General features: G+C 42.4%; 2 protein-coding genes across 9 annotated transcripts in view; one reads left to right on the forward strand and one right to left on the reverse strand.

Annotated features, from left to right (window-relative positions):
- The window catches only part of SOCS5 (suppressor of cytokine signaling 5), a 108,686-nt gene that overhangs the window by 36,016 nt on the left and 52,274 nt on the right, over positions 1-20,396 (forward strand). For 2 of the 8 annotated variants that reach the window (XM_065589557.1, XM_005296127.4), the window contains one exon: positions 14,107-18,691. The exons of 4 other annotated variants lie outside the window; for them this stretch is intronic. In XM_065589557.1, coding sequence (XP_065445629.1) covers positions 14,119-15,729 — 1,611 coding nt within the window. In that variant the 5' untranslated portion in view covers positions 14,107-14,118 and the 3' untranslated portion in view covers positions 15,730-18,691. Of the gene's footprint in view, positions 1-5,644; positions 5,691-13,932; positions 13,951-14,106; positions 18,692-20,396 lie in introns of those variants that run through there. 2 more of the 8 variants (XM_065589558.1, XM_065589559.1) reach the window with 2 other exon arrangements.
- On the reverse strand, positions 8,170-10,249 carry LOC135982528 (myb/SANT-like DNA-binding domain-containing protein 1). Its single transcript, XM_065589563.1, has 2 exons — positions 9,645-10,249; positions 8,170-8,645 (listed from the first exon to the last, which is right to left on the reverse strand). Exons 1-2 carry the CDS (start codon positions 10,219-10,221, stop codon positions 8,170-8,172), a joined length of 1,053 nt encoding a protein of 350 aa, XP_065445635.1. The 5' UTR covers positions 10,222-10,249.

The following is a 20,396-nucleotide window of genomic DNA, read 5'->3' on the forward strand; positions in this document are numbered from 1 at the left end:
CTTTGCTTGCTCCACGCTCTGTGCATTTTCTCTGGCCAGCTGTTCCTGCTGGTTGCCTTCTGCTGTCACCTGACTCTGACTGACTTCTGCAAGTCAGTCTCTTAAGGTTCCACCCAGTTTTTAGTGATTGTCAGCTCTTGGGGGAACCTAAAGCAGGCTGGGCAGAAATGCTGTCCCACCACAAGTGATTTCAGCTCTAGTAAGCACTTAACATAACAAAAGACTCAAAAGATAGAGCTAAATGGCTAGGCTCCATTAGAACAGTGGGGAGGAACAGGTTAAATCAGACCGGGGACTCTTAGGCAGAGTCCACACCTTCTGGCTGAGACACCTGTCCCCACCCCTCTTACTTTCACAGGGGTCTGGCATTCGAACCCCTGGCTTAGCAAGGTCTTTTCAGCTGAGGGTGACCTCAATCAGGACAGGTTAAGCACTGTTTTGCTCTCCTTTAGTCATACAATAAAGACAACAACATCGATAACATTTCACTACCCCTGCATTCAGTACTAAAGTGATTTGTAACGCAACACCAGCCAAAGTTGATCACTTTGAGCAACATAGTTCTATCTGCTGGATATCTAGGCAGAGTAGGTGTGTTCATGTAAATACAGTTTGCTCCTGAAGACTCTCCACCTCCCAGCTAGCTGTCAGGGGAGCTGACAGACTCAGACCCTGCTTACAATAAAAAAATCAATTGAGTCTCAAACTGGTCCTATAAGGCCCTCATGAAACCACCATAAGAACCTGTTTGTTTTACAGCAGCTATGGTTGGCTAGGAGAGTATGTGAGTTTGGAAATTTGTCAGTTTAAAGAACCCTCTCTTCAGAGACTATTTTTGGTACAAAGTATCACTTTCAAGTAAACCAGAGAGTTCCTCTTAAAACAGGGTCACCAACCAGTAGATCACAATCGACTGGTCGATTGTGGAGCCACTGACAGTCTGTCTCAGTCTAGGGTTACCAACCTTCCTGTAACTAAACCGGGAGATTGGCTGCTAACAGTCTTGCGGGACAGCGGGGCTAAGGCAAGCTCCCTGCCTGCCCTAGCCCCATGCCACTCCCAGAAGCGGCTGGCACATTCCTGCAGCCCCTGCGGGGGGAGACAGGAGGTCTCCGCTTTCTGCCCTCGCTTGCAGGCACCACTCCTACAGCTCCCATTGACTGGGAACGGGGATATGCGGCCAATGGGAGCTCTGGGGGTGGTGCCTGCAGACAAGGGCAGCGCATGGTTCCACCTTCCCCCACACACACCTATCCCCCCCAAAAAAATGCTTGAGTCCATAGACTGTTTCTATCGGGTTTCTGCCATATGAATGCAATAAAGGTTTTAGTTGCAGCTTAATTTTTATACAATCTAGATGACTGTCCTCGGCAGTATCCAACTCCCATATAGTGCTTAATTTTTTAAAAAATCACGCTGGATAAAGTAGGGAGCATGCTGATTCCTTTCCTCATTTCTTGACTGGGAATTCGCAAACTCAATTAAAAATTTAGTAAAATTCTGCAAGGACTAATTTTTTAATCTGTATGGGGGAACAAAATCTGTGGTCACCTGTGTTGTCTGCTATGGAAAAACTAAAGATGAAAGTAGTTAAGTAGGGAATTTTTATTTCATCTTGAATACTGAGCATTGTCATTCTTTGTAGTGTCCCCAATTCAGGCAAACGCTTGGGAAGTAATTGTGCACCACCAATCTAAGAAGAGGTTAGCCCATTTTTCATATCTCAGATCTTACTGTATGTGGTTCTTACTACTAGGTTTTTGAGTGCCTCCATATCAAACACTTTGCTTTTTTTGGTATCATTATGTTATTCAGCTATTACTTGTCAACACATTCACTGGGGAGCATAGGTGAAGCAGTTGAGCCATACTATTTCATCCCTGCCTTGCCAACCCTAAAATGATTTTCTATCGTGTAGTTAAGCATTTTACTCCACTTGGCATACTTTTGTATTGAACCATTTGAAAAAAGTACAATTTTTTTTAGAAGATTAATTTTGCTGATGCAACAAAGCCATAACAATCTGTCACTTGTAACCTGATCCATGTTTAGTGTAAATATAGATGTCAATCCTAAAAACATATGAGAAGTTGCTTTCCCAAAGTTTGAAATAGTTGTCATGTGACTAAGAAATACAAGAACTAAAACACTGCCTTTTTTCAATATGCACAGTTCTCTAATGAACCTATTTTGGGATTACATTGAGGTACGTTATTTTGGCTTTTGTGGACATGATAAAGTATACAACCTTAGTACTATCAGTTCAAATTTTACTTCTCATCTCAACTAATTTGAGTCAGATAAACTTGCTCCTCTCTGACAGACAATGGGATAAACAAACTTAGCAGAGAATTTTCATAGTACTAGGAAATCCTATAGCAAAAAGTTCCAGCTGGTGCAGCAACTAATTACAGAAAAGAATTGAGAGAACTCAATCCATAAGAATTAGGACATGATCTGGTAGGACTCCTAACAGTTAAGACAAAAGTTAACATTTGGGTGATGAACGAATGGATGTCCTAAACTTCACTAATGCTGTGCAGAGTTTTCATCTCTCCAGGTGCTGTTATCACTCAGTACAACTGCATGTGAAGCCCCACACCCAGCTAGACTGCATGAATGCTCCCAGAGCCACTCATGAATCACGCAGGGCAAGCCACCAGCCAAATCCCTCCCAGCACTGTACATACAGTCTTCCACTGCTCAAGATAGGCAATGCAAATCTATTAACTGGTTCACCACTTCATCAATGGAAAGTAGATATACACCAGCCTTTTTGCAAACCTGAGCAGTTTTGGCACACACTTCATACAAACTCACTGGTAAAGATAAACAGTTACATTTATTGACTACAAAAGATAGATTTTAAGTGATTATAAGTGATAGGCAAAAAGTCAGAGTTAGTTACCAAAATAAAATAAGTATGCAGTCTAAACTCTCAACCCTATTAGACTGGGCAACATCTAGATTAAGCAGTTTTTCTCACCCCACTGCATATTGCAGTCCTTAATATACAGGTTTTGTTCCTTAAACCTGGACCAATTTCTTCTGTTGGAGTCTTCAGTCTTCTTCTGAGAGTCTTGGTTGCTTGTAGCATAGGTGGAGGCAGGAGAAAGCAGGCCCAGGATTTGCCTGTGTTCTGTTTTATACCCTTAGTCCATGTGCTTGGAGAATACAAGTCCAGGCATGTCTCATGGGCATTGCTGAGTCCCAAGGCAAGGTTGAGCAATTCCCCTGGTGTGGTCTTATGCAGGTGAATCATTGCATTGTAGCTCCCTTGCTGGACAATGGCTGGCGATGGGTTGTTTAGACACCCTGCCCGGGCGTTGGTTACTTTGTTGTTGCCTCTGGGGAGTTAATATCTGGCTGATTCTCCAATTTACAGCATGTTTTTGTGACAACCATACAACAGAATTTTCATAATTTCATATGCATTAAAGATATACATACATGGATCGAAAAATAACTTTCAGCAGATCATAACCTTTCCCCTGATACTTCATATGGCCTGCTTTATGTGCAAGATTACAATTGTATATAAATGAGAAATATGGGGGTTACAGGGCGCTCCCCCAAAGGAACGAATGTCTCACTTACATCTGTATGCACTTGTGCAAAGTGGGAGTAAAACATGACATTACAGTGAAACATGATGCTAGCATTTTACACTCACTGTGTGCTCATTTTACACAGGTGACATAACAGGTAGTGAAAACTCAAGAAGTAGTAGAAGTAATTCTCTTGCTTATCTATTTTATAAAAGCGATTTGAGGGTTGTTTAATAACTGCACTGCAGTGAAGATCACTGATAGCAAATACATTCCAGAAGATTAGCAAGTTCTGGCAAATTGTAGGGTGGTGTTTTACACCCAAGCAAAAAAACCAAAACAAAAACTACTGGCAATGTTAACTTTTTATGGAGATGGCTTTTTGAGCTGCTGCAGAAGTAATCCATGTTTTGTCAATGTAGTGCCAGCCCAAGAAACCCTGGAAACAAAATCTGTTGAACTTTAAAATTAAGCATCTGAAATTATTTGAATCGGGCTTTAAATACTATTTGAAGAATAATTTGAGCCTTGTTCCAATATGGGACATAAAACTTTAACTCTGACAAGTGCTTGAGTTCCAAAAACTCTCTTCCATTAGCTAAGATGGGTTACTAAAGTAGCCATTCTGCATGTTGGTCTCAGAAAGGCTTGCATACCAGACCTACATCAAAGCAGCTAATAGCGTTGACTTATAGGAAGTGAGTTGCTCCTTCACCTTCTGGAGCAGGTTTGAAGAATGAAGGGGAGACAGGTAAGGTTTAAATAAAAATATTGTTAAATCCAAAGCTTCAAGATAAGATGCCATGCATTTTTTAGGTTTTAATGAATTAAAACCGTGTGTAATCCGCCTCTCTGCCAAATGTATTCAGTAGAGCAAATGTTTTAAGTAACATAGGACTTTCATTTGTGTAAGGCAGGTATGCATTCCCTCTAAAAATCATAAAAACCTGTCTGTCTAGCACTTTTTTGATAGTTTTATATTTAAACAGGTTTCCTGCCCCCAGTTTAATTCAGGTTTTACCACTATTTCATATTTGCGGTTCTTTGGAGGGGTTGTTTTGGGGGAAGGATGTGTTGGAAAATCTTTGATTTTCACTGGTGGCCTGACTTTCAGATGTGCTGAGCAACCTCAGTTCCCACTCAAGTGAATCTATGAATATTCATATCTTTTGGATTCCTTAACTGCTATGCCACATTCCTTATTTTGGTAAATCTGCCTTTTATTCAAATAATTCCCTTTTAATTCAGTAATATTTCAATCTCACTCTTATTACTACAGGCTGGGGGTTTGGGGTAAGGAAGCTGTAGATTAAATCATTCAATTGTTACTCCTGCCTGTTGCTATTAAAATTCTAACTAGCAGCTGAGAGAATTGTGAGTACTGTTCTCCTCCTGAAATCCTCTTACCGATTCTTGGATACCTGAAATGAAACATACACCATTATTTTGCAGAACCCACGCCTAAACTTCATAGTATAGTGTGACCTCATCTTAAGTAGATTTTCTTGTGGCTAACAGTCCTTCCCATATTTTAAGTGCATGGGTCACCACCCCCTCTGCTTTTACAATGAATAACACCCTTGTGGCAGCTACAGCAGTTGCTTACCTGGAAGAGTAATAGTCGGAAAATATATATTTTTAGCTGCCTTTTGATGTGATGTAGCAGCTGGAGATAAGGAGAGCCAGCATCAAGTGATCAGCTAGCTCTTCAGGCCACCAAGTGTTTCTGCAGACCAGAGCCTGGAAACCACTGCTTTTAGATGAGACCAAATATATAGCAACATTGTCCACAAGGTCTATACAAGTATGTCCATAGCTTCAGCAGCCTCAAGGATCCAGATGCTTCTAATCTTGATCTGTTTAAAAAGATCCATTTTGGGATCTTCTGCAAAGTCCTGTCTCACTAAAAAAGGAAAAACCTTCAAGGTTTTTGTTTGGTACGATAAACTGTCTGAACATAAGCCATTGCATATATAAATTAAATATAACTTTACAATAAAGACTCTTGATAATCAGGTGGCAAATTTAAAATATGTATCTTTACCTAGAAATTTAAGCTTACTAAAAATATCATTTAACTGTCTTTCTTTTTATAGTAATCATGTTATCCGCAGCTTGGGAAAGGAGTCCAGAACATACATGGTGAGATACAGTCTCAAGACAGGACATAGTGGTTTATATATCTTTCCTGAATAAGAATGGAATCCATTATATTTAACACCACTTAGGGTATGTCTACACTACGAGAGTAGTTCGATTTTACTTAAATCGAATTCTTGGAATCGATATTGCAAAGTCGAACGTGTGTGTCCACACTAAGGACACTAATTCGACTTTGTGAGTCCACACTAACGGGGAAAGCGTCGACATTGGAAGCGGTGCACTGTGGGCAGCTATCCCACAGTTCCCGCAGTCCCCGCTGCCCATTGGAATTCTGGGTGGAGCCGCCAATGCCTTCTGGGTAAAAAAAATGTGTCGAGGGTGCTTTTGGGTAACTGTCGTCATCACTCCCGCCCTCCCTCCCTGAAAGCGCCGGCGGGAAATCAATTCGCGCACTTTTCTACTCAGTGACAGCGCGGACGCCACAGCACTGCGAGCATGGAGCCCGCTGCGACCATCGCTGCAGTTGTGGCCGTTCTCAATGCCTCGCAGCTTATCATCCACCTTTCCCAGAGGCAGATGCAGATAAGTCAGGCGAGGAGGCTACGGCACCGCGGTGAGGGCCTGAAGTCTGAGAGTAGCACAGACCTCTCAGAAAGCACGAGACCCAGCGCCGAGGACATCACGGTGGCAATGGGTCATGTTGATGCCGTGGACCGGCGATTCTGGGCCCGGGAAACAAGCACTGAGTGGTGGGACCGCATAGTGCTGCAGGTCTGGGATGAATCCCAGTGGCTGCGAAACTTTTGCATGCGGAAGGGAACTTTCCTTTAACTTTGTGAGTTGCTGTCCCCTGTCCTGAAGCGCAATGACACTCGGATGCGAGCAGCCCTGACTGTCCAGAAGCGAGTGGCCATAGCCCTCTGGAAGCTTGCAACGCCAGACAGCTACCAGTCAGTCGCGAACCACTTTGGCGTGGGCAAATCTACAGTGGGGGTTGTTGTGATGCAAGTAGCCAAGGCAATCGTTGATGTACTGCTGTCAAAGGTAGTGACCCTGGGAAACGTGGAGGCGATCATAGATGGCTTCGCAGCGATGGGATTCCCAAACTGCGGTGGGGCCATAGATGGAACTCACATCCCTATCCTGGCACCGGACCACCAGGCCAGCCAGTACATTAACAGAAAGGGCTACTTTTCCATGGTGCTGCAAGCACTGGTGGACCACAGGGGACGTTTTACCAACATCTACGTCGGATGGCCGGGCAAGGTTCATGACGCTCGTGTTTTCAGGAACTCTGGTCTGTTTAGATGGCTGCAGCAAGGTATTTACTTCCCGGACCACAAAATAACTGTTGGGGATGTGGAGATGCCTATAGTCATCCTCGGGGACCCAGCCTACCCGCTAATGCCCTGGCTCATGAAGCCCTATACTGGCGCCCTGGACAGTGAAAAGGAACTCTTCAACTACCGTCTGAGCAAGTGCAGAATGGTGGTGGAGTGTGCTTTTGGCCATCTCAAGGGGAGATGGAGAAGCTTACTGACTCGCTGTGATCTCAGCGAAACCAATATCCCCATTGTTATAGCAGCTTGCTGTGTGCTCCACAATCTCTGTGAGAGCAAGGGGGAGACCTTTATGGCGGGGTGGGAGGTTGAGGCAAATAGCCTGGCTTCTGATTACGCCCAGCCAGACAGCCGGGCGATTAGAAGAGCCCAGCGGGACGCGCTGTGCATCCGGGAGGCTTTGAAAGCTAGGTTCCTGACTGAGCAGGGTAACCTGTGACTTTTAAGTTAGTGTACAGAGAAGCTGAACCTGCCCCCGTTTCTTTACCCAGTTAATGTTGACTATCCTCTCCAGTTACATACCCCCTTCACCCCCTTCCAACACACGTTTAGAAATAAAATCACTTCTACTTTGTTAATGAACACCGTTTTCTTTATTACTGTTTTCGCGGGAATGTTTTAAACCTGGGATGCAGACTGTGGTGGGGAGCGGGTGTAGTGTAGTGATGCAAATGACGCTTCTAAACTCCAGGATTGACAGGCTCCGCTGTGGTGGACTGGTTGTTTCAACGGAGCCTGTCACCCCTCCTGATCGGGACTGTGTGTATGGGGGGGCTATGTGACTTTGTGGCAGGGGGAGGACGGTTACAGATCCCCTGCTGCGTGGCTCTGTGATCCAGGATAAGGACCGCCGCATAAGATCTGTAACTGCCCTCCCCCGCCACAAAGTCACAGAGCAACCCACCCCCCACCACAGAACATGAAAACCACCTCCCAGACTGACCAGGGTAACTAGTGACTGCACTGTGTATGTGCCCTGCTGCTGGACCTGCCCCCGCCTATGTACCCTGCCAAAGGTGACTGTCCTGTCCAATTACCAACCCCCTTCCCCCCCTCCTCCAAAAGAACATGATGGAAACAGTAATTAACAGAAACGTATTTTTTATTAGCAACTACACATGGAACTGGGAGGTGAAACTTGGACGGGGGCTTGTGTGAGGCAGGAAGGAAAGAACTTGTCAAATTTTGGGGAATGAGAGCCTTCTACTACTAGAGCTGTCTGCAGGGGTGGAGTGAGAGTTTGCACGGACTCTGCCGCCCCTCCTTCTTTGCACTTTGGGTGAGGGGGGTATGGGACTTGGTGGCGGGGGAGGGCGGTTACAGATAGACTGCAGCAGGGCTCTGTCCTCCTGCCTCTGTTCCTGCAGAACATCCACAAGGCACCGGAGCGTGTCCGTTTGCTCCCTCATTAGTCCAAGCAGCGTTTGAGTCGCCTGCTGGTCTTCCTGCCGCCACCTCTCCTCCCGTTCCATGTGTGCTTGGTGCATTTGGGACAAGTGCTCCCGCCACTGGGTCTGCTGTGCTGCCTGGGCTCGGGAGCAGCCCATAAGCTCCGAGAACATGTCCTCCCGTGTCCTCTTCTTCCTACGCCTAATTTGCGCTAGCCTCTGGGAGTGTGATGCCAGGCTAGGTTGTGAGACAGTCGCAGATGTGGCTGTGGGAATGGGAAAAAGGGAGTGAATTCCTCAGGAAGATAAATGTAGTTGTGAACAAAGAACATAGTCTTTCTCTGTGAACAAGACCATGCACAGCACCTATCACATGCGCACTCAGGACAAGGTCGAATTCTCGGCCTTCGCATTCAGTGCCTGGGGTCTTGCACAGCAGATCTGAGAAGTGGGGTAGGACACCGGAATTTGTGTAGCAGGCAGACATGGTAAGCCGTAGACTTGTGGCAGCTTAAAACTTTAATATTAGCACTGGCCTCCTTTCACATTGAAAGCAATGTCAGTCCCTGCTGCCAGCAATCCGGCAAGCAGGAACTCTGCCCCTGTCCCACCCCCTCGCGGCTGTCCACGGGAACGATCCCTGTAGGCTGCCCCTCTCCCGCCTCCACCGCGTGGCTGCAAACCAGCAGTTACAGTTCTGTAAAGGAACGGGCAAGCAGTCCCAACACTAACATTCCCCTACCTAATTCAAAGCAGGTCACCATGAGCGACATCACCCTGATGAGGATCTCAGACAGCGATAAAGAAAGAATGCTTCGGGAAAGCCTCCAAAGACCAGGGCCGTATGCCGCCATGCTCTGCAGGGCAATGATCCCGGAGTACTTGATTGTCTCGTGGCGCGGCAACGTGTCATACTACGGAGGACCCAATAAGGCCGCTCTCCCCAGGAACCTGATGCAACGGCTTTCCAATTACCTCCAGGAGAGCTTCCTCGAGATGTCCCAGAAGGATTTCTGCTCTATCCCCCGGACATAGAGACCGCATTTTACTGTAGCTGCACTGACAGGGACTAAACAGTAGAGCGGCTTGGGCAGAACAATCATGCTAAACCGGACATTGTTAGATTTTTTTTTTTTCAATAGTTGCACTGCCCAGGACTGAAACGTTACGCGCCTAGGGCAAACTAATCATGAGAAACCCATTGTTGTTGTTCTCAATATTCCTGTTCTGTTAAAAATAAATGTTTAGATGTTTAAAACACTTACTGGCTGATCCTTCCCCAGATTCTGTGTCCGGGTTAACGGCTGGGGACGGTTGGTAGGGGATCTCTGTAAGGGTGATGAAGAGATCCTGGCTGTTGGGGAAATCAGCGTTGTAAGCGCTGTCGACTGCCTCATCCTCCTCATCTCCTTCCTCATCTTCCCCGTCCGCTAACATGTCTGAGGAACCGGCCGTGGACAATATCCCATCCTCAGAGTCCACGGTCAGTGGTGGGGTAGTGGTGGCGGCCGCACCTAGGATGGAATGCAGTGCCTCGTAGAAACGGGATGTCTGGGGATGGGATCCGGAGCGTCCGTTTGCCTCTTTGGTCTTCTGGTAGCCTTGTCTCAGCTCCTTGATTTTCACGCGGCACTGCGTTGCATCCCGGCTGTATCCTCTCTCTGACATGTCTTTAGAGATCTTCTCGTAGATCTTTGCATTCCGTTTCTTGGAGCGCAGCTCGGAAAGCACGGACTCATCGCCCCACACAGCGATCAGATCCAAGACTTCCCGATCAGTCCATGCTGGGGCCCTCTTTCTATTCTGAGATTGCACGGCCATCACTGCTGGAGAGCTCTGCATCGTTGCCAGTGCTGCTGAGCTCGCCACAATGTCCAGACAGGAAATGAGATTCAAACTGCCCAGACAGAAAAAGGAATTCAAATTTTCCCGGGGCTTTTCCTGTGTGGCTGGTCAGAGCATCCGAGCCTTGACTGCTGTCCAGAGCGTCAACAGAGTGGTGCACTGTGGGATAGCTCCCGGAGCTATTAGCGTCGATTTCCAACCACACCTAGCCTAATTCGACATGGCCATGTCTAATTTAGCGCTACTCTCCTCGTCGGGGAGGAGTACAGAAGTCGAATTTAAGAGACCTCTATGTCGAACTAAATAGCTTCGCGGTGTGGACGGGTGCAGGGTTAATTCGATGTAACGGCGCTAACTTCGACATAAACACCTAGTGTAGACCAGGCCTTAGAAGCAACTAATCTCTGGACCTAATTCTCAGAGCACCAATTTAAGAGTCCACTTTCTGCATACCTGCAATCACTTCAGGGATAGCTATAGGGAGGAACTTGCAGCCCACATACTAGTTACAAGAAATTTCAAACACATCAGACTTATCCATTTTAGTTTACATGACTTAACTAATAGCCTTACAGGAAGTAAAATATGTCACTATCTAGGTCTGTATCGTTTTGAATCCTGGACAACATCCCGTGTGGTATCTTCGTAAATCAACTTGCCTAGAAAATGCAATTCTGAATTCATTGCACCCTCATAAACATTTCTTTTGTATGCTTGGCCTGAAGTTAAGGTAAAAAGTCTTGCTGTTTTAAAGGCTTTCCAAAAAGGGACCTATTCCCTCCTCTTTGTGTTTATTCTGTTAAGCTTAAATAAGGGGAGAAGTTTATAGGATCTTCTTTAGGTTAGGTTCCAAAGAGGATGGAGCTAGGCTGTTCTGTCATCTGCTACCATTGAGAACAAGGAGCAATGGTCTCAAGTTGCAGTGGAGGAGGTCTAGGTTGGATATTAAGAAAAACTGTTTCACTCAGAGGGTGGTGAAGCACTGGAATGGGTTGCCTAGGGAGGTGATGGAATCTCCATCCTTAGAGGTTTTTAAGGCCTGGCTTGACAAAGCCGTGGCTGGGATGATTTAGTTGGGGTTGGTCCTGCTTTGAGCCTAGGGTTGGCCTAGATGACCTCCTGATCTCTCTTCCAACCCTAATATTCTATGATTCTTAATAAACTCTCTTTGCTTTACTATCAGCTGCTAAAATTGTCATCTATGTCCATAATGATAAGCAATAATGTCTCTCCTTTCTCAGTGATCTTTGTTTTCTCTCCTTTTTTTAATCTTGTGTGCTCTTTTACTAGGTTGGATCTTTAGCACTATGTAGTTGCCGAGCATTGGGGACCCAGTGTTCTAGATAGTTTGTTCCAGCAATTTCAGGGAGCCTAATAAGTATTAACATTTTAGCTCTAATTTGATCTTTCCAGAATCTCCACTCAATGGTTATGTTTTTCTTTTTATGGAGTTGTATGAAGACTACTGGCTTGCTCTTTTTATTCCTTCTCAAGATGTTTTAGCAGAAGCTTCTGTTACTGGTTGCTGTGGGAGCTCCAAGCAGGGTGCTCTAAGTTTGTTACTCTGGAACTGTGACACAATGTTAAACTATACATTTGATCCCTGACTCAATGTCTCTGTGAGCAACTCTTTCAAGTGACAGGCCCACGCCTACACTTCTCTGAGGAGAATCCCTGGACTCATCCCATTCTTAGCCTGGGTCTCCAGGCTACAAACACCCCTGTTTACCAATCTTGTTACCTAGTGGGTCCAATTGGATTTGGCTCCTGCTAAAGACTTCCCTCAGGGAGCTGTGAACAGTATCAAAATGCAGTGGCAGAGAGTAGCTTGTTCGCTAAGTTCCTATAGATTTTTTTTTTTTTAAATCGGGGGGGGGGGTTAAAAAACAAGCCTAAATACCCATTGTCTTAGCTAAGTTTAGCATTTTTCTCAAAACTTAGGTAGGCCCAGCTTAGCCTTTGTATAACAACTTCCCCTCCTTGCTCCCCAAACCCCCAATTCTCTTGTGGACCAAGTTAGTCTTTCTCCACAGACCCTGTGTCTGTGTCTCAAGGCTGCTATTTCTAGGACCTGGTCTATACTACACTGTTAGGTTGTCGTAAAGCAGCTTACATCGACCTAATTACATCAAAGTTTACACTACAGTCTTGTCCCACCAATGTAAGTACCCTACTACACAGATGACATAACTCCACCTCCACAAGAGGCTTACGTCCCTGTAGTTAGGGCCAGGCAGTGTCTGGGTGGACACAGTGTTACTTACACTGGCTGTTAACTCTCTCTTGTCAATTTCACAGCGCCAGTGGAGCAGTGAAATTGACAAGAAACCAAGCCGGGCAGCAAGAGCCCAGCTGCCCCCTGCTCCCATGGAGAGCTGGACGGCCTGAGTCCTCTTCTGGCAGGGAGCAGTGGGCAGCCCAAGCCTAGGAGGGTAATGTGGACATGCACCACCTGTAAGTCGACCTAATATAGGTCAACTTAATTTTTTAGTGTAGACATACCCTAACAATTCTCAAGTCCTTTGTTCCCATTTTCTTCCACCTTGATTCCTCCTTTCCTTGGAGTCACTAGAGAGACTTGATACTTGTACTATCTTTTGAATAAAGCCATTGTCTTTCTGCCCAGTGTAGCAGAAATTAACTCTTTGGTAGCAAACAATACAATAGTAATCAAACTAGATGAACACATGATTCATTAAAATATTCCAGGCAGCTCCCATGTTCTTCATGCCTTGATTCTAGGTTATAAAATTTGGCTTTTAAAGCAGCAACTGCAATGTGGATGCTGCTAATATTTGTATTAGTTTTTGACAATGTTTTGGAGAATGGGTGGCTGTGTCCTTTTGCTCCCTCTGCAGAGCTGGTTCTGTATAATGCTACAGGTAAAATGGTCTTCTCCCTTGTTTTTGGTTTTGTTTTTTTAAATAATCACTGAGAAATGCTGCTTTTTGTTAGGCATTTCATAGTTGAGGGTTTGCTTAAGAGTCAACTTCTAACTATAAGCTTTTGTGAGTATCTTGCTGCTTCTCCTGGGAATTGACTCTTGTCAGCTTTGTATTCTTACTATCAAAACTTTGAATTTTGAAGTCTGAGTTCTCACGTCTGTTAAATACAGCTTGAAACTTTCTGTACCATGACCTGACTTTTCAGTTTAGTTTGTGAATCTAACTATTTTTGCAGAGAGGGCCACTGCTCTTTCAGGGATGGAAAGTGTGTGTTTGCCTGATTTCATAACTGCTCTGCTGGAGTCTACTCAATGGCTTTATCCTTAATTTTTCATTGTTAGTTTTGCTACAGTTTCTTGGAAACTTTCTCAGGGAGTCAGTTACCTAATATATGACACTCAAAATAAAGACTTGGAAACTTTAAATATATTGTAATTAAAAAATATAAATAACAAACTTTAGGTTTGAATACACAATTAACCTCTGCAATAGTGGCTTTATATAGTTCTTTCATGGTTTTCTATATGGATGTTTAAGTACCCATCAAATATAAATACCAAAATGGAAAACTTAGCATTATTTTTGTTTCCTCCATTAATGCTTTTGTGGGCTTTTGGCTATTTTGTGGCGAGGTGGGGGGCCTTTTTGTAAGGCGAGATATTATTTATTATACTTTTTTTTGGAAACAAGTCACTTGTGCTTGACTGCATTCTTTTCTTTTCTATGCTTGTTTCCTAATGTGCGAATACTGCAACACGTATAGCACCACAGAACTATGCAGGTACTATAACTTTCCTAGCTTTCAGCTAACTATATCTTCTCCATACCTCTAACTTACTCATTTGAATGTGTTTTTTTTATTAATTGAATAGGTATCTTTATTTTTAATTTTTTTAACTTTTTGATTAAAATCTCTTCATCCCCTCTTTGAATTTAGGTAACATAATCCATGGATCAAGTGGGCAAGATGTGGAACAACTTCAAATACAGATGCCAGAATCTCTTCAATCATGAAGGTGGAAACCGAAATGAAAACATAGATGTAGACTCCACTCAATGTTCATCTGTTAAAGACAGAAGTATCCATGTACCCGATTTGGCTCCGCAGCAACCAAGCAGCCCTTTAAGAGAGAACATTGCCTTACAACTGGGTTTAAGTCCTTCAAAGAATTCAGTGAGGAGAAATCAGAATTGTGTCACTGACATCCCTCAGATTGTCGAAATAAGCATAGAGAAAGATAATGACTCGTGTGTTGCCACAGGAACGAGACTTGCACAAAGGGATTCCTACTCTCGGCATGCTCCTTGGGGTGGGAAGAAGAAACATTCCTGTTCTACTAAAACCCAGAGCTCCTTGGAGAATGATAAAAGATTTGGTCGAACACGAAGCGGCTTGCAAAGGCGGGAGCGAAGATACGGTGTGAGCTCTGTTCATGATATGGACAGCGTATCAAACAGGACTGTAGGCAGCCGTACTCTGCGACAGCGGCTTCAGGATACCGTTGGGTTATGTTTTCCCATGAGAACTTATAGCAAACAGTCCAAACCTCTCTTTTCTAATAAAAGAAAGATTCATCTCTCTGAATTAATGCTTGAGAAATGTCCTTTCCCTGCTGGATCTGATCTTGCCCAAAAGTGGCATCTGATTAAGCAACATACAGCTCCTGTGAGCCCTCATTCAACTTTTTTTGATACATTTGATCCTTCCTTGATTTCTGCAGAAGATGAAGAAGACCGACTTAGAGAGAGACGTAGGCTTAGTATTGAAGAAGGGGTTGACCCCCCTCCTAATGCCCAAATACATACTTTTGAAGCTACAGCACAGGTTAATCCATTATATAAACTGGGACCAAAGTTAGCCCCGGGTATGACTGAGCTGACTGGGGACAATAGTGCAACACTACAGGGAAACTGTGATTCTGAAGAGGACACAACAACCCTCTGCTTGCAGTCACGCAGGCAAAAGCAACGTCAGGTGTCTGGAGAGAGCCATGGCCATAGCAGCAGACAAGGGGCTTGGAAAGTACATACTCAGATTGATTACATACACTGCCTTGTGCCAGACTTACTTCAAATAACAGGTAACCCATGTTATTGGGGTGTGATGGACCGTTATGAGGCAGAGGCACTTCTGGAAGGCAAACCTGAAGGCACTTTTTTGCTCAGGGATTCTGCACAAGAGGACTACCTCTTCTCTGTGAGCTTCCGTCGTTACAACAGATCCCTCCATGCACGTATTGAGCAATGGAATCACAATTTTAGTTTTGATGCTCATGATCCCTGTGTATTTCACTCCTCCACTGTTACAGGACTTCTAGAACACTATAAAGACCCTAGCTCTTGCATGTTTTTTGAACCATTACTTACTGTATCTCTGAACAGGACTTTTCCTTTTAGTCTGCAGTATATCTGCCGGGCAGTAATCTGCAGGTGCACTACGTATGATGGAATTGATGGCCTCCCTTTACCATCAATGTTGCAAGACTTTCTAAAGGAATATCACTATAAACAAAAAGTCAGGGTGCGATGGTTGGAACGGGAACCTATTAAGACAAAGTAAATGGAATCTAGAGTCCCCAGTAGGCTTACTAGGTTATGCATATTTTTTTTGTGCATTAGTTTAACTTAGAAAGCACATCAGCTTTTTTGCAATACCGTATTTAAGCTTGATGTTTAGTATCATGTCAGATGCTGTCTGCTGTTACATAAATCAAGTTGTGATGCCTCTTGAAACAATAAGCAGAGACAAAGCGACGTGTTTTTCATTAAGATGTACGTAAAAATCATTTGCTAACTTCTAAATGTTTTCCTTTCCTTTTTTGTAGCTGTAGTAATTGGGTGAAGCAACTATGGGGCATTCCATCTAATGCTAAAGAACAAAAGTTAATGTTTTATTGGTTGAACATTTTAATGATTTGAGTAGTGTTTAAATTTTTTCAACAAAATCTTTCCTCCTTTGAAAAGTTTAATTATTCCTTTCAAACAAGTTTCCAAATGTTAATAAATTTAAAACATTTCAAAATGCAGTTTTTTTAGCAGCATGGGAAGCCTGTGTTCCATTAACAGTTTTTTGATGCTAAAAATCAATCACAGTTAGTACACCAGGTTTCCTAAAGATGAGGGCTTGAATGTGTCTGATCAGAAGTGGACTTCTATTTAAAACGTTCATGGGTTTAAGTGACATTATTAGCAAGATTAATACTATCTTGGACAGACAGTTAAATACCTGCTATTTGCAATTTTTAAAAAATGAAAACTTGCTTAAATTCAATTGTTGCCATTAGTTAACCAGTCTGTAAACTTTGCTAAAAACTAAATATAAGAATTAGTGACCTGACAACTATCTGTCACAGTTGCAAATGATGATGAGGAGAAATGTTAATTTAAAACGCTATTTAACATTGTTTATGCTGAAAGTGTTCATAGCTGAATTACAACTTAAATACCAAGTATCAGAGGGGTAGCCGTGTTAGTCTGGATCTGTAAAAAGCAACAAAGAGTCCTGTGGCACCTTATAGACCAGTGGTCCCCAACCTTTTGAGCCACGGAGGACCGTGGCGGCAGATGAGCATCCACTGAAATGCCACCGACAAGCGGCAACGTCAATAGGTGTTGCCGCCAAATGGGCAGCATTTTGGCGATGATGCCTCTGGATGACGCTGCTTGTCGGTGGCATTTCGGCGGATGCTCGTCCGCCGGCTAGTACGCGAGCTCACTTAGACGCCCCAGCGGGTGCCATGGCGCCCGCAGGCACCAAGTTGGGGACACCTGTTCTAGCCTAACAGACATATTGGAGCATAAGCTTTCGTGGGTGAATACCCACTTCGTCAGACGCATGTGGTGGAAATTTCCAGAGGCAGGTATAAATATGCAGGCCAGAATCAGTCTGGAGATAATGAGGTCCAACTTAAATACTGTTTCTATAAAAAAAAAAAAAAAAAAAAAAAAAAAGACTAATCTGCACTAAATAGCAGGTTTCAAAGGTACTATTCTTTTTATTTGTAAATAACATTTTTCCATTTAGCACCTTTTTGTGATATTTAGAATATGTGCTGATACCATTTGAACAGACTACTTGGAATTGAAATTCTAAGTTTGATTCCATTATTTAATATTGGATGGAAGTTTCTGATATTAAATAAGTGAATCAAACTTATTTAATCAAATAGTTTCCAACTGTTCTGTCCTTGACATTTTTGCACTAAAATTGTGTTGCAATCTCCAATCACCTTTTTAAATGTGTTTTGTACCACTTAAGTGCTCCCTAGTTTCTTTATCAGCTGCTACAGTATGTTGTTACTTCTCTATAGCAGTGACTGTGAGAGTTAGGAAATCTTTTGGCTGCAAATACAAGAAAATTTATTCTTGTATGCAACACTAACCCTTCTATCAGTGTATTTTTCTGCTTGCTGTGCCTTGTTATGGCTTTTTTGTGCTAATAAAGTACAGTATGTCCAGTGTTATACTTGTATATCTGATCTGTTTTATATTTGCATAGCTTCTCTTGTAGCAGTTAACTGAAATTTTTTAATAGCCTTTACCTAGTACATATTGTAGTTGATGCACAAGTACTGTGCAGTTAAATATTGGTTCATCTTTGACTCTGTTAGGATTCTGAAAAGTCACCTAACAATGTTTCTATAGTCACTGCAAAATAATAGACTGGCTGCAGTTCAAGTATTTACAACATAAAAGATAAGTGATAGAAAAACACTTTTTTTTCAAAAGTATTATTGATCCCCTGTAGTAGTAGTTGCAGATGCTGTCTCAGCCAATTATAGTTGATTACTAAATTAACTGAATATTTTGATATTCCTCGCTAAATCAGGAATAGCTATTGAGTGCTGCAAATTGACAGTACACCAGTATCGCCGAGACCACTTTTTGATAAACGCACATACATATAAAATGCCCCCAACATATTTTTACCAAAGAATGCTGTCAATGTCTTCATTTCTTCAGCAAAGTTAGGGTGGAGGATGTGATTTCTGTGGCATCAAATATTTATCCCCAACTAAGATTAAACCAAAGTATTTGAGAACTTCATCTAAACTTGTTTAAGTATTGTATGCAATTACGTTGATGGAGCATAAAAATTGTGTACAAGTAAGTTCATCATCGTTTTTGTGAATTGACAATGCACATGCAAATAGATAAGTAAATGATTAAAACAGTTTTGTAATGACTGAAAGAATGCTACGTAAAATCATATTGAAAGCAGTTAATTTGAAATACCCAGAAAGTACTTTAAAATGTGTTTTATGCTTGTGGAAAACTGATCCCATTATGCATTTTTTGTAGTAGCTAATATACTTTCATGTGTTAAACTTCAACTGTTAAAATGAAACTTTGTTTTGAACATGTAAATACTTCTCACTAAGGTTATGTAAGCATGTGTACAAATGTGCTAAGTCACTTACGTTCTGAGTCATGTGTATCAATGAATATGCAACTTCTGATTTAAAATCTGCTCTAAGGCTAGCTGCTTACATTAAACAAAAAATCACCAGCATGAAATTGCACCCAAGTGTACCTTCACTGTGTCTCTCTATATTCCCTCATTTGGATTTAGATTCCAGATGAGCTTACTTTATAGTTCTTGTAATAACAGAGTTCTAATGTTAAGTCCCATCCAAGTTTTGTTCCAAAATAGGGACCTGGTCTTTGCTTTATATCTACGGCAGTCTCTATATGCTGTGAATTTTAAAAACTAACATTGGAAAACTTGTTCTTATGTTCATGTAAACAGTTGTTAGTGCTACTTGTATGGAGACGATTTATTGTGCCCCTTCTCTCCCCACCCCCCAATAAATCATATTAGAGTGAGGGGTTTTTTTAAAGTACAGAATGGTTTATTTTATTGGAAATAAATGGCAGAGTTGTTTCCAAACCTGAAGTTTGTAAAACAATCTTCAAAATTAAACTTGATTTTAAGTGTTACAGTAGATTTAACTATTAACAATGCTCTGAAAAGTAGTCATATGTTAAATTTTTCAGTAACATTGAGTTCCTTTATTTTCATTATAAAGGGGCAAAACATTTGATGCATTGAATGCTACAAAATTAGACTGACTTTGTAACTGACAAGTTAAATTAAAACGTAAGGATAAAAGTGCCTGCTTGATCTTTAACTTTCTGGATTTTGTTTTTATAACTTTTTAAAATTTCCCTCCTTAAAGATGTGCACAACCTACTTCTGTAACATTAAAGAACATCTTTCTTTAGGTAAATAACATACCCTGGCATAATTTCAGTCCTATTGGGCAGATATGTATTTGGGCCTCGATTCTATAAAAAGATCCTCACCTCTGAGACTTGTTAAAGGATTCATCCATGGGGTTTGCTTCTTAGGATCTTGGCCATAGTTGAAAAAGAACATGATAATGAAGCATTAGTGAAAATCTTTGAACATTTAAGAAGAATTCAGAGTGTGTGTAAAATATATTTGTCACACTTTTTCAATTATGTAACTTGGAATACTTTTAATGAGATTAGCATGTCTAACATTTGAGAGATGGAAATTTTATAGTGAACACCACAATGGGTTACATATATAGAATATATAACGTTTCTTATGAAAGATTGTTCCCTCTATGTTTAGCAACAATGTCTATTAAACAGAAATATATTAGCTGGCCTTCATGTTACACAATGTCAACGGGTATGTCTGCACTGCACTAGACACCCACAGCTGGCCTGTGCCAGCCAGTTCAGGCTGCAGGGCTATTTCACTGCTGTGTAGACTTCCAGGCTCAGGTTGGAGCCAAGTCTTGCAGGGTTCTAGAGCACAGGCTCCAGCCCGAGACGGGAAGTCCACACAACAGTGAAACAAAGCTGCAGCCTATGCCTGAGTCAGTTGGGATCGGCTAGCTGTATGTGTTTAGTGGCTGTGTAGACCTACCCAAAGCGGATAATTGCTTGCTGAATATCATTGCAATCAGAACTTTCATGTCAAAAATAGTATTTAAACAATTTTAATTGTTCCAGTGTTTAGATTACATATAACTTTCAGAGTGACTTTCCATGAAGAATTCCTGAAAATACTCTTCTTGTAGAAAATATGGGACAAAGTGCTTCTATCAGAAGAAACCCCTTTTAGAACTTTATTTTTTTTTAAAAGATGACTTGCTGATCATGTTTTGCATTAATGTGCTTTAAACTCCTGTCATGTATATTTGAAGTGTTCCTATTACATGTTTCATGATAACAGGTAATGTTGCATATTTT

This window comes from Chrysemys picta, chromosome 3, assembly GCF_011386835.1.
Source record: "Chrysemys picta bellii isolate R12L10 chromosome 3, ASM1138683v2, whole genome shotgun sequence".
Classification (NCBI taxonomy): Eukaryota; Metazoa; Chordata; order Testudines; family Emydidae; genus Chrysemys; species Chrysemys picta.

Bases quoted from the DNA above. Each gene is read 5' to 3' on its own strand.
- LOC135982528 (XM_065589563.1), bottom strand. From the start codon at position 10,221: ATGCAGAGCTCTCCAGCAGTGATGGCCGTGCAATCTCAGAATAGAAAG. The intron at 8,646-9,644 runs GTAAGTGTTTTA...CCATTCCCACAG, and splicing joins ATCTGGGGAAGGATCAGCCA to CCACATCTGCGACTGTCTCA.